This window comes from Pristis pectinata, chromosome 19 (assembly GCF_009764475.1).
Source record: "Pristis pectinata isolate sPriPec2 chromosome 19, sPriPec2.1.pri, whole genome shotgun sequence".
NCBI classification, from domain to species: domain Eukaryota; kingdom Metazoa; phylum Chordata; class Chondrichthyes; order Rhinopristiformes; family Pristidae; genus Pristis; species Pristis pectinata.
Window position 1 is genome coordinate 20,327,300 of NC_067423.1, and position 14,145 is coordinate 20,341,444.

Consider the following 14,145-nt stretch of genomic DNA (forward strand, 5'->3'; position numbering starts at 1 on the left):
CTTAACAAGCCCAGAAAGTAGTTTATCTTTTGCAATCTCTTTCTTGTCTGTCCTGTACTCTGCTGTGTATTGTGAAGTCATTATTTAAACTGATATTGATGGCATGCACCAGGTCACTATATGTCCATTTTTAAAGAACAAGAACCTTGCTTGTGATTTTATTACCGATCATTTTGTGTTGATTATCATCATCCTTAGGTCCCTGCTGTAAAGTTTTTATGGCATCAGTATAGTTTTACTCATGTTAAACATTGCTTTGACTTTAAAAGTTTTCAATCCCATTTTCTCAACCCAAGAAAACGTTATTTTTCATGTCAAAACTTGAATGTTTTAAGAGCTATTATGGGCAGAATAACGTTGGTTTGCAGTCATCCTCAATCTTTAGTGTGAGTGTCCTTTTGGCCTTTCCAAAAAATTTCTTCCACCTCTGTTATCTTCATCATAGCACAGCTAATGACAGGACCGGTTCAGGTGGCTGCTTCTCATCCTCACTGATCATATTCCATCTCCAATGGCCACACTCCCACCTGCAAAACTAACATTGTAGTGGCTCATTGTGGTCAAAGCTAACCAAGGGCTTGATCTTTAGCAGCAACAGGAGGGAGATTTATTTCTTCACAGATGTGGACCTGTGAAAATATGAAAGAGATTCCAGGATGAGTGGAGCTTGTGTGCACGAATATTAATTGATATCTGTGCAACATAAGCCCATTAGTTAATTCATCTTGGATTTCTATTGTTATTACCTCAAATATGGCCAATTTGGAGACCATTCTCACATTTGTTATTTTGAAATTGATGCATGTTTTATTTCTGGGCATGCAACTTTTTATTTGAACTGGGTACGCTCTATGAATAGTGAATATAGAATGATGTGACAATGGTTAAAAAAAATCACCGAAGAATAGCTATCACATTTATAAAACACAATTAGAATTAGAATTGTGAAAAGCAGTTGTGAGGTTGCTTTGCCAGGACAGGCTCAGTTTTGCTTTTTCTGTTCTGAAATTACAATAATCTAATAGCTCTGAAGATTTACTCCTTTGTACAGGGGGATGTGGGATTTTAACAACTATGATAATCTTGATATTTTCTGCGTTGACATTTTCCTGCAGGAATGCTTTCCCAGCATGCCTAGTTGCCAAGAGTTCACCTCTGCCAGTGTTTATCATTCCTCAGAGTTCCCACAGTGGAAAAGAGTAACTGTGCCCCTGCAGCAGAAAACATGGTAAGAATATCTTTGCAGACATTAATCCTTGGGAATGGGCCAAATATAAGATGAATCATTGTCTTCCCACCAACTGTCTCTATCGTAAATCTACAGGATGTGAAATGAAAGGCACCAGGTAACTGAACTATGATTCGCCCCTCCCCAACCTGTGACGATAGGTTTAATTATCTTAACAGCTGTTATCTACTCAAATTAATTTTTAATCTCTATAATAGCCATAAACATTTTTAACAAGCTTCTGTTTAGCATTGATGAAATACGTGCAGTTCTTTGGTATCTTGTTGAATGCATTCAAACCACAAAGAGCACCGATGTTCAAATATTTTCAAGTGTGTCAGATGGGATTTGTTAATCTGAGACCAGTTTCATTAAGCATTTGCAGGACATTTATGGAAAGCTGCTGCTTGATCCTGCCACTTTTTTATACAATCACTTTAAGTATCAAGTACAGCTTAGACAAATTGCATTTGTTATTGCTTTATGAAAATGAATTTGGCTTTATGTGTGGATATTTGCATATCAGCACTGCTGATGAGATGCAAGCAGCTGTCAGGGACAGTTTTTTTATTAAGCCAGAGTAATTATAACATTTGAGTTTTGGAATATAAATGTTAAAATACTATTACGGTATCTGGTGTTTGACAGGGGAAGGCAGGTTTGAACATTCACTTATAATCATTTAATCTTCCTAAGTGGTTGACCTTGAAAACCAGCTTGAGGTTTTTCCAGAGTATAACATATGCAGCTTTTGCCTTAAAGTTTAGAACCCTAAAGATCTGGAATTCAGAACACAAGGGACTGTAGAAAACAAATATGTGCATCAGGAAAGGAATACAGTCTTGGAAGAAAGACCCTTCATGTAACAAGTTGGCCCTTGACCCCTCTCTAACAGATTTATCAGTTAAATAATGTGTTCATGAATATCTACTGTTGTTGACCAGTGCGGGATAAATATACAGACACTAAACGATTAGCATAGGAACTACTAATACAATAAAGCATCTTCTATACTCAGCTGATGCATCCAACAACTACCAAAATGATTGAGGTTTAACTTCTTTAAGCATAATAATTGGGCTAAATGTTTCATCACGGGAAAATGTATTAGAATCAGAGGCCTCTAATGGTGAAGTTTTCCCAAATGTTCCCACTGAGGATTCAGATCGGATTCCCCTCTCTACTGACTATACCCCTTGAACTGCATTGTACAAGGTCATCGAGCAACATCTATGCTCTTTAAATCAATTTACAATGTCGTTTGTATGGAATATATCCTGAAGAGTAAGTGCATGGTCCACACTGTTTCTTTATACAACCCCTTCAGAAGGTATTGTTTCCAAGAGCCACACTGACCTTTGGCACCTCACTCTTTGTATATGAGCCAGAAAATGAATACTGCCAGGTTTGGCTGTTGCTACTACAGATGAGAGCTTCTCTGTCTCCAGGAATCTTCTTTCTAGTTAGGATAGGCCATTCGTGATCAAGACCAGAATCTGCTGCTGATGCTTCCCTCTTGCAGGGAAGACTCACGCTACTGTGCTAGTAAAGGTCAACTAAAACAGTCAAAGAGCAGCAAACAAACTTGAGATTGTATAGCCAATTTGATGTGATTACTTTTACCAAGTCAGCTAGTTAGAAAGTTATAGACGTTTCTTCCAACAAGTAGTAAAACCAAATGCCTCCATATTGTAAAAGGCACTTTCATATTCATGGGTTTGATATGTTAATTCTGACGACAAATGCTTCTTTTCAAACTCATTCAGGTCAAGTGCTACACGTTTCCGCTGGAGCCAGAGTTATTACATGGTTCAGGATGAATGGGCATTAGATGATATTTATATTGGACAACAGTGTCCTGGGATGTGTAATGGCCATGGCTGGTGTCACAATGGATTATGCAGGTATGTGGGTGTAGTAACATACAGCTATTGACTTGTCTGTAGATATGTGCTGGACAAGAATAGACCATTGAGACCCTTGAGCCTGTTTCACCATTCAGTTCATTCATGAACAATCTGTACCTCAACTTCATTTACCCACCTTTGATCAGTGTCCCTTGATGCCCTTGACAATTAAATTGTTAAATGTAGGATTCTAGCAATGTTCAAGACATTCTATTGTTTGAAGTTAAAGTAAGGTTTATGATGCAGCACAAGGAATGATGGGTTTGGTATACTGAATGCTTTTTTATCAATCCATATCTTCTATTTAGTTACACAGTTGATTATTTCTGTAATTTATTTTATGACCTTACAATAGTTTGTTTCATCATCCCTTTAAGGTAAAATAGGCTAAATGCAGCTTATAGATATGGTGCAGAGATGCACGATCACGATACTGTGGCTGAGAATGGTTATTTCTTTCCTTGAAGTTGTGATCCAGGTTATCGTGGATCTTCCTGTAAACCAGAGGTCATGTTACCTTCAACAGTGACATGTGACTTTGAGAATGAAGCTGTGATGAAGAATGATTGGCAGGAAGTGATTGGAGGACAAATTGTTAAACCTGAGGAAGGCTGCGGAATCATTTCCTCCGGTTCCTCTCTCTATTTCTCTGAGGTAAAGGCCTATACAATGTGCATTAGTGTTGGTTAAAGGGGCTTTCATATCATGCAGGGATTAATGTTCCTCATACATCATTTTGAAAATTTTTAGCAAAAATAAACAGTATCCAACTCCATGAACATTTGGTTATTCAGAGCAGTGATCACAGCCATAAACTAAACAGACTTCCTGTTAGATCCTTAGCCATCGTTGCATTCTTGATCTCAGCAAGACAGTAATGAAAGGGGGACAATTGGCATCAATGACCTTGGTTGAGCAAGATGAAAAACATGCTTGGATATTCACTCTCACAGACCTTCATATCCAGTGAGGGAACAGGAAAAATCAAGTGAGAATGCATTCAAATTTGACTACTATCTTGGCAACCAGCTCTCAAACCCACAGCCACTGTAAAAGGTCTCATATGAAGAACTGAGCTGCTTTGAGACTGGAGAGAAATCTGCTGTGAGCTGAAGTACAAGGCAATAGTTTCCTCCTTCATTCACATTTTGCAAAGGGCAAACTCCACTGATCTTTGTGCACATCATTTACCCAGGGGTTTTGTCATCTGCTGCCAAATGCTTTAACAATGTAAAATGAAAGGTATATCAGACACTACCACTAAATCTACTTATATTTATTTCTTCATCCAGAATGGGAAGAGGCAGCTGGTTAGCTGGGACCTGGACACCCAATGGGTCGACTTTATCCAGTTTTATATTCGGATTGGAGGGAACACAGGATCCTGTAACACACCTGACAGCAGAGAGGAGGGTGTTTTGTTGCAGTACAGCAATAATGGTGGTATTACCTGGAACCTGCTGTCAGAAATGTACTTCTCTGATTTCAGTCAACCCAGGTATGATGCAGGGACAATGCACAAACATACCCACGTCTTGTTGGTTAGATTCAAGACAATTAAACAATCATTGAAGCTGATCATTGTTGCACTAGGTCACACAAAGTTACTCTTCAAAGACCAAATTGGTCAAGTAGCATCGCTTGCTTGTTACTAGAATTGCTGCTAACAGTGCCAGCTCTCATCTCAGCTTTGTGAACAAAATGCAACATCTGGAAAAACTTAACCTCCTCCAAGAGTGCTGCTTTGCTTCCTCCACACATGCCAGCCTTCTGGTATAGGCACTGCTTGTCCCCACATGCCACCATTCTACTGGCACTGGGTACTGGTGTCTGTTGCTGCAACACCTGAGGTTCAAGCCCATGATCCTTCAGAACGCAAGCTAAAGAATTCAGCCGATCCCTTGAGTGACGTTCAGGCACTTACACGCAGGAAGGGTTAGGTGGCCCTGTAGCTGGTTCCATGTCTATTGGCAAGGACCTGAGAAGTAGACTCTTTCTTTATCTGAGAATGTAAATATACTGGAAGATTGAAATTAAAGAAAAATCATTTTGTTTTTGTTCTTTTGTGTTACATTAAACAGATTTGTTTATTTTGAACTACCGGCGTCTGCTAAGACGACTTGTACAAGGTTCCGCTGGTGGCAGGCAGTTCACTCTGGTGAGGGATATGATCAGTGGGCTATTGACGACATCATCATTTTATCTGAGCGACAGAAACAAATTATCCCCATCATCACACCAACAATACAGCAGGTAACAATGTGATTATTTTACTTGAGAACTTTACCTGGTGAAACTCCAGTTGAATGTTAACATTGAATATTACTTCAGATTCACCTTGTATATGGCTATTTGAGCAGCTAGTTGAAGTTGCACATCATAGCTGTGGATTCACCCCAGTGGCTTCAGGCGAGGCCATACAGATGAATACTGTGGGACTGTGGAATTTTCATTCTGGATAACAGCTCACCACGTGAACCATCAACTCATCAGTAAGGCTACAGCCACGGCTAGGGTTTTTCCTTATTTTTCACTTGTGTGCAAAGTGGCTACATTTTTCCCAACCCTTTCTCAAATGGTTAAGGGTGGTAGTGGGGAGGGGGAAGAGGAAAGGGATGTCATGGAGAACAGGTTTTTTGGGGAAGGTTAAAACACAGGACTTGTATCCAGAGTGCATTTTGTCACATCACTGGTTAACCTTGAGTTGTGCCATTGAGCAAAGGGCTGGTCTTGGTCCAAGAAGTATTGGCTGTGCTCCATTATGAAATTTGATCCCCATTTTGGGGGAATGTCTAAGGTTCTCTGCTATGAATTGTGCCTCATTACAACTGTTACAGGTAATCTGCAGTCTTTCACCAGGAGTATAAAATAATATTTCACATGTCTAACTGTTAAAGAGTACTTATTACTTATCTTTGTTAGATCTGCCATTTTGCAGGCAATTAATCTACACTTTCTTTGTTGATGATATCACTGTGTTGATTCTGACATCCCATTTTGACTCTATTACTGATTTTCATAACAAATAATAAACTTGCACATAAGGTAAAATCACAAATAATCTTATTCAGTAGGCAGGGAAATTGCACCTCAGATGTTTGCTCTGCCAGTGAGATTGCAAAAACATTTACGAGCTTCAGCTTAAATAACTCAGCATACATTGGCTGGTAATTATCAGGTGACCAGATGTATGAATTTTACAGACCACACTTTAAGTTTGTTTTTACACAAATTTTGTTTAGGCAGTTTCATTTAATGGTGTCCATTAATAATTACACATGACATTTGAGTAGCTTTGGCACTGTAGGATCAATGTTAGGTACCACATCATAGGACATGAGATGATCACACAAAACCTGATTTGGCCCAGGATGAACTGAACTGCCAGTTGCCAAGTTTTAAATTAAACGTACAGTAAAATCAATAGGGAAGACTCCTCTAAAATGAAAAAAATGAATAAATGTAAAACATCAAAACTCTGCAGAAGATTTTATAAAAATCAACTGTGTTCTTTGCCTCAGAGCTTATCTTGATTAGTATTAGCAATCAGTGTATCAATAAGTTGGGTGAAATATCCCCTTAGTACATTCAGTAGCTTCTGTTAGGAATATTTTTATGCAACTGATTTTCTTTGGTAAAGTTACGTTTTGAAACTCCCTTGTCTTCAATGCTGAAGCTGTTTAGGATGAGCAGGTTCCCATCAAAATCTCATTCACCACCGGTTCACTCAAATGATGTCCTGCCAATCACTCCCAAGGTTTCAAGTGTCAGAGGCAGCTAATGGAGTGCCAGTCACGTTCCAAGAATCTTAAATCCAGCTCTTTTAATCACCCTTAGATGAACTGCAATATTTGGAATAAAATATAGATTGATGTCCTTGATACAGTGGAAGTAATCACTGAAAGGCTGGAATTGCTCAAGGGAATTGGTTTAGGAAACAGCTGTGCATTTTATACGCTCATCAATCTTGGCATAAAATCTAATCACTGAAATGGAGGATTTTCACCATTGATCAACATTAATAAAAACATTTTGATTAGTCAAGGTTATAGTCCATGTAATGCTGAGATATATCTAATAAACTGAGCAAATTACATTATCTCAATTGCACCATTATAAATGTTTTAACAATTGGCAGAGATAACTGAACTATTTGGTAAACATTGGGATATAGAAGGTTAATCAGGTTCAAAACTTTTGAGTGTTCGTAAATCCCTTGCTTTCTTGTTGTTCCAATTTCACTTCTGAGCAACATGTGATAGAGCTTGGTTGTATTTCAACTGTTTGCTCAGAGTAACTGTTCCTAGTTACCCCAGTGACTGATCTTACACACAAAAAAACCACTGCAACAATATTCCTTTAACAGGAAGTAGGAGTACGCTTCACTCTTGAGATCCTTTTTAAGTCCTGAGAAAGGAAAACTTGAGTCGTTTCCTCAATCATGATGATGAACATCTGCAGTTGAAACAGTAAATTTGCTATCTGGACTCAGAATTCTTCATAATTTGGCTTGCTTATCAAACAAATCTCAGTTTTATACAAATCCCAATCTTTACATGGCAATAATGTGATTGGTTGCTGTATAAATTGACAAAAGTCTGGATTTGACTCCATGAGCATGTGAGTGGAGATATTTTAAATATGAAATACTGTGTTAATAACCAAGGGATGCGTGTTTATTGTTGCAGTCTCATTCTTCCTTTTAAAGTCCTGCTACTTGACAAAATCAACACAAAAATAAGAGGTCCTTTTGCTATTTCCAGTTATTACACACAAGAGATATGGACACAAAATGTCAATTTTTATGCTGGTGCGTGGAGATTATGTTTGAAAGTTATGGGCCCAGGGAGCCATCACAAATGTGCTGTAAACCAACCTAAATTCGTACCCACAGTATGAAGCACCTGGAGAATCCCATTCAAGTTCTTTGATTTATTACTGGTAAGAGCATGCCAGTTTTCTGGATTGGACAATCAAGATCATTTTCCTCTTAAAATTTAATTTGTTTGAAAGTTGCTTTCGTAAAGACCCCTGAAGGCGACATCAATTTATGTGTGTTAGTGAGAGACAGGTTTTGTGGAATAGGGTTAACCTCAATCTTGCATCATGACTGAGTTTGCAAAGTGCTCTGATGTTGGTCTGAAATGCTCTGTGTCTAAGGGATATGTTTTTTGCTGGTCAAAATTCATTGCAAGCTGGGGTGCATGGAGGTATTTCTCCCATAAGCCTTGACTATTTCAAGTGAAGCCTACCCATGGTAAATAAACATGACAGCCTCTTCCACTATCAGAAAAGCATGTGGGGTTTTTCCCTGATGTGGTGTAACCAATGAAGAGCATTGATTATGGAGAAAGCATGTAAGGAATTTGAAGGGATTTTGAGGACTGGTTCTTCAAGGGTGCTATTTATTACCATGCCTTCAGATGGATCTTTAGCACTTAGAGGCAAAAGTTAAGGCTGGTGCCTACTTCAGTGCAATTATGTATAGAGAAAGTTAGAAGTCCTCATAGCTGTTAAAGCAGAAATGAGATAGAGGTAACCCTGTTTTATTGCTGAACAGCCAGGATGGACAAAGATTAACAGCTAGTGAGCTTTGACAAATACTCTGAAGAGTCTTTCCCCGGGGCCATTTTTTCCACCTCGACTTTTTTTAAAAAACACTACCTTTCTACAATGATCCAAATCTGTGACTGAGTCTTGCAATATAAGAATTTATTTGAAGAAGTGAAACAGGCTCTGTTTTCTATTTTAAACAAACATTCCATCTGAGCTCAGCATAATAGCAAGCAATATGATTTTCACATTGTCAGCCTGTACATATATCCTCCGCCATCCAGAATATCAAGGCTTCAAAAGCAGTAACTACTGCACACGTGCAAAATTAAAATAGTGTTAATGCCAGACCCAGAACAGGTCTTGAGTTTGTTATAACAAAAACTGTGTTCTTTTCTCATACTACTTAGACAGCAGTCTAAGGAGTCTAAGCATAGAATAATTGTGGTAATTTGTTCTAAAGTATCAGCTATTCCTGTTTCAGAGAACTGAAGCATGAAATCAATTGTTAAGTAAGACTTAGTGTTCAGGTTCAGCAAGCAGGTAGTTGATCATTTACAGCATGTAAGTGTAGTAAAACAGTGGAGCACTAATGGGCATTAAATTGACAATCTCACTAATCGAGGCTGTAATAAAGAGTCTGCCTGCCAGCTATTAACCACCGGGTTTACAACCAAGTGCCTCCTCGTTGTGAAAGTGCTGTGACGCGTGCTTCTCTCAAAGTGCAGACAGCCACAAAGCTCCTTGATTGTAATAGAGGCTGCTCTGCAGAAGATCTGGTTTCAGATCTCAAGGCTGGGGAACACACATATAAACAAGGCCTCCAGATAAGACTTTACTGTGTCTCAGCAGCAAGTGAATTAAAAATGGGAATGACCCAGTGTAGTTGGCCAGTTCGAATTAGCATCAGCCTAAGGCAGCCTTCTTGACAATAGGCTGCTGGAGAGACTTACAGATGTGCTAAACTGCCCACCTCAGGGGCAGGGAGGAGACAGTTACTGCAGCTGTTAAATGCCAGCAGCAGAGCTTTCTCCACTATCCCTCCACCTTCATGGCAGCAAGCAATTTGGGGTGGCTCTGCGGTGAAGACCAGTCAATGGACTAACAACCTCTGACAATCTTGCACATCAGTTTCATCCAGTGATGACAATCCTGCTCCTGTGAGGATGGAAATCCACACTGCTGCTCCAGCTCTTGACTGACTGAGGCAAAGTGCAAGAAGTTTTCTCTCTGCCCAGCCCACGTAGTAACGGATACCTCAGCACTTGTTACTGATACTGGCTGCCAGAAATAGGAAGCTCTTTTATTCCACTGATCCCTATTAACCTGCCTAGCTCAAGCAACAATAGCTTGGATTTAGTTAAAGATTCATTGAAAATAAAGCTGTATTATGTGCAAAGGGTCAGCAATGCGATTAATCGTCCTGTTTTAGGTGCTTAGATATGTAATTCAATAGCAGCCCAGTGACTGGGCTGTAATTGATGGCTTTGCACATCCAGCTTCAAAGATCTTGATAAGGAAGTGGATTTTCAGGTTCTGCCCCATTTCTGCGATTGTTTAGGATACGATAACCTTTTAATAGTATAGTATAGTATCCACAATGTGATATTGTACATTGTGACCTTTCAAATAAGGACATAAGAAACAGAACCAGGAATAGGCCATTCAGCTCCTCAAGTTTGCTCTGCTATTCAAAAAGGATAAAACTGATCTTTTACCTCAACACCAATTACTTGTGCTAACTCCACATTCCTTGATTCCCTTAATATCCAAAAATCTATCTATCTCTGCCATGAACGTACTCAGCACTATAGGCCTGTTAGATAGAGAATCCAAAAAGTAACTACCTTCTAAGCTCTGTCTAGGATGACCAGCTCCTTATTTTGAACTGGTAACCCTGGTTATAGAGACCACATCCAGGAGAAACAACATCCCTGCATCAAGTACCATAGGAATTCTAGAAGTTTCATTCTTCTAAACTCTCAAGCACACAAAGTTATGCTGAGGTAATAGGTCTTGTTAAATGGTGGAGCAGGCATGAGGCACTGAATGGTCTACTTCTATTTCTGTGTTCTTAATATCTCCCAATAAGACAAACCCCCTATTACAGTTATCAGTCTGCTGAAATTTTCACTGCATTCTCTCTATTGCTTTGTATATCCAACCTTTGGTAGGGAGATCAGACCTCTCAAAAGGGCCCTATATAATTTCAGTAAGATGTATTTACTCATGTACGCAAATCCTTTTTTGCAATGAATTGTTTTCCTTCCTAATTGCTTGCCGTGCTTGCATATTAACTTTAAGTTTAACCACCTCTTTTTTAAATGCCAGCCTGTGATATTTATCACCATCTATTAGAAAAAGCCTTCCTTAGCATTAATTAGTCAAGAAAAATATTATTTGATTCATGGTGTTTGAAACTGTGAGTGTAAAGTTCAACTACTGGTGACATTTATTATTAGGCACGGTAAGTGTCTCATAAGGCAAAATTATTTGTAGGCAGGAGCCGAGGCACACTGTGACATCTAAGGCTAGTTTATTGACACTCACTTGGAATACTCGTGCATCTGCACCACTGCACTTCAAGGATGAATCTGGTATAAACACTGTGGTTATAAGCAGCTTATCTGTCCATTCCACATGTGTTATTCTGATGTTATCTTGTCTAGAATTCCCAATAATCCACCATCAAATGGCAACTCAACTGGATTTATTGTGTTTGAAGACAACTTTACAGTAAGCAGCTCACTGCTGGCTTACAGGCACCATATTGCAGCCTGATTTACTGACCAGTTGTTCATTTGTAACTTGGCCATAGCTTTACCAACACTAGAGAATCATGTATATTGTCATTTTCAAACATATATGTCATTACACCATAAACTAGCTTTCCTTTAATGTCAAGACAAATTTCTGTTTAATTTTTAAACTCCTATATGGTAACATTAAAATATTCACAACATTTCTCATCTTATTGAAGCAGCCTGCAATGATCTAATATTTATCATTAAATGCATTTTGTTTCTTTCTTGTCTTGCAGGACTATACACCATCCTATGATGTCCCGCTGAGCCAGCTGAGCATTTGGCTGATGCTCGCTAATGAGGGGATGGGCAGCAATGAGACTTTCTGCTCCATGACCCACTCAGCCATGGTGTTTGCAAAATCTGATGGTGATCGGGTTGCTGTGACTCGGGACCTGACTCTGAAACCTGGATACCTGCTTCAGTTCAAGGTACCATGTGTGTCTTTCATCACCTCATTGATGGTCCCTTCCACTGGCTCACTGAGGCTTCATGACTCCAGCCAGCTACAATTTTATCTTTGCATACCAATGGAGGTTTAATATCTGTAAAGGAAGACTTGTTTCTCTAGCACCTTTATGTCACGTTCAAGATGTCACAGAGTATTTTACAGCCAATGAAGTGTAATGTCTGTTATAAAGTGAGAAGCTCCCACAAGCAGCAATATGATCTATTTTAGTGATGTCAGATGAGGGGTAAGTATTGGTAAGGGCTACTGATAATTCCCCTAAACTACTTTGGAAATATTACCGTGGGAAGGGGAAATAAACTTAATGAGAAGGAAGAAAACAAGTGAGAGGGAAAACAGATGAAAGACTTGGCTTTGAAACGATGTGTGTGAGCACCATGCAAAGAAGAAAGAAAAAATAGAAATACTGAAGCTGTTGTTTTGATTTAATTCCCATGACTTTGTGAATGTCTGCTGTTAGCTAGGTTGACTTGTCTTCTTGCAATGATTTTGTAGAGTTGAGTTGAAGGAAGACAAACCATTTTGTTATTGGCTAAAGAACTGAGGAGACAAAAGGGAATGTAGGTACAGGGCTCTGGGGGAAGAAAGTGAGAGTGGTAGTGGAATTCATGCATTGGGGAGCAGTTGGTTGCTTAGTTCTACAAAAGATTGCAGAGGCACAATGGACCAAGTGGCCTCCTCCTGTGAAGTTACGTTCTCATTCAATGATTCTATGTATACAAGGCTTCTCTCTTTTTCTCTAGCTGTGATAATTTGGTTTATTTCTGATGAATTGTTCTTGAAGTAAAATATAAGAACAAAAGCCAACATCTATAGTAATATCCCACAAACAAGGAAAGGGACAAATGAATAATACGTCTTGTTTTATTTGTGGTGTTATTTGAGAAAGGCCAGAAATAGGTCTCTGCTTTTCTTCAAAACATTGTGATCTTTTGCATTCAAGCAAGAACAGGAATTAAGTTTTTGGGACACCATCTTCATTCAGATGCAGTAAAACTAGTTTATTTTTAAACTGAATCATTTTCCACAGTGACAGTCAGGCTATCAAGCAGAAGTTAGCAGAAACCAACATCTAAATCCACACTGTGTTAGGTCTGAGGTAACTGAATTAGGGGTTGAATCATGTTGTGATATTCGTAATAAACACAATGCATCTGACTGAAATTCTTTTCCTCAGTCTTTGAATAAAGACTTTAATCTTTCTATTTAAAAAGCCTAAAATAGCATCAGTGGAATACCTTGCTAGTGTCACAAAATGTAGGATCACACTGCAGGGTTGAATGCAGTTCTGGTCGCCATGTCACTACAGGGTCCTTGTAACATTAAGCTGAATGGCTTTGTTCATTCCCTAATTTTTTCGCATTCCACCACAAATACTGCATAAGATTGTGATGGTGAGCCATACCAGTTAAAAATCTATGGAATTGTTCTTGTTTTGAATCAACTGGCTGTACCTCAGCCCATTTTTTAAGCAGCTGACGTGATGATGTCACTGTTATAAGTTGCACAGGTCATGCACTTGTAATTGAAAATTAATGAACTGTGCAGAAATTTCTGATCAATGTACAACAGGTGAGAGCTGAATAATTGAAAGCTTGTAAAATAATGAAAGGCTTCAGAGGTTAGCAGCTGATTCATTACCATGGATCAGTTTTCCTCACAGCCCAGATTTATAGCCAGTTCCCTGATATTTCTCACAGGGAGGTTAAACTCTTGGGATCATCCTGCTTAGTTTTTTCAGATACTGTTGCTTGACAATCTGAGTTTGACAATCAAAAAGCAAAGGAAAGTATATTTTCTTCTCAGATGCTAATGGTGTTTCCTCAATGCATTCCAAAGCAAACTCCAACTAACAAACAACCGACAACACCAAAGATGATTAAAATAAAAACACAATTCAGCTATCCTGACCCACATATTGTTTTCAATATGGGGCCTCATGCAAAATTAACAGCTGGACTCTCTTATTTTTAAATTTTTTATATGACTGCATTGAGTTTATTTCCAAAATATAGAAAAACTGAGAGGATGAATTATTGCCCCATAAATGGGCAGTATTTACTGATGAATATTAATTTATAAAACTTTCCTCTGTCCAGTATTTTAAGAGGCTCCCCAGCATCTTTTATTTTCATAGGGTTTAGCAGTCCATTAATATAGTGGCAGAGGAATGTTGTAAAAATG

At 38.7% G+C, this 14,145-nt stretch overlaps 1 protein-coding gene across 5 annotated transcripts in view; it reads left to right on the forward strand.

Annotated features, from left to right (window-relative positions):
* The window catches only part of reln (reelin), a 276,572-nt gene that overhangs the window by 163,561 nt on the left and 98,866 nt on the right, over positions 1-14,145 (forward strand). For all 5 annotated transcript variants that reach the window (XM_052034310.1, XM_052034309.1, XM_052034308.1 and 2 more), the window contains 6 exons: positions 1,116-1,228; positions 2,995-3,132; positions 3,603-3,789; positions 4,428-4,633; positions 5,217-5,388; positions 11,729-11,923. In XM_052034310.1, coding sequence (XP_051890270.1) covers positions 1,116-1,228; positions 2,995-3,132; positions 3,603-3,789; positions 4,428-4,633; positions 5,217-5,388; positions 11,729-11,923 — 1,011 coding nt within the window. The remainder of the gene's footprint in view (positions 1-1,115; positions 1,229-2,994; positions 3,133-3,602; positions 3,790-4,427; positions 4,634-5,216; positions 5,389-11,728; positions 11,924-14,145) is intronic.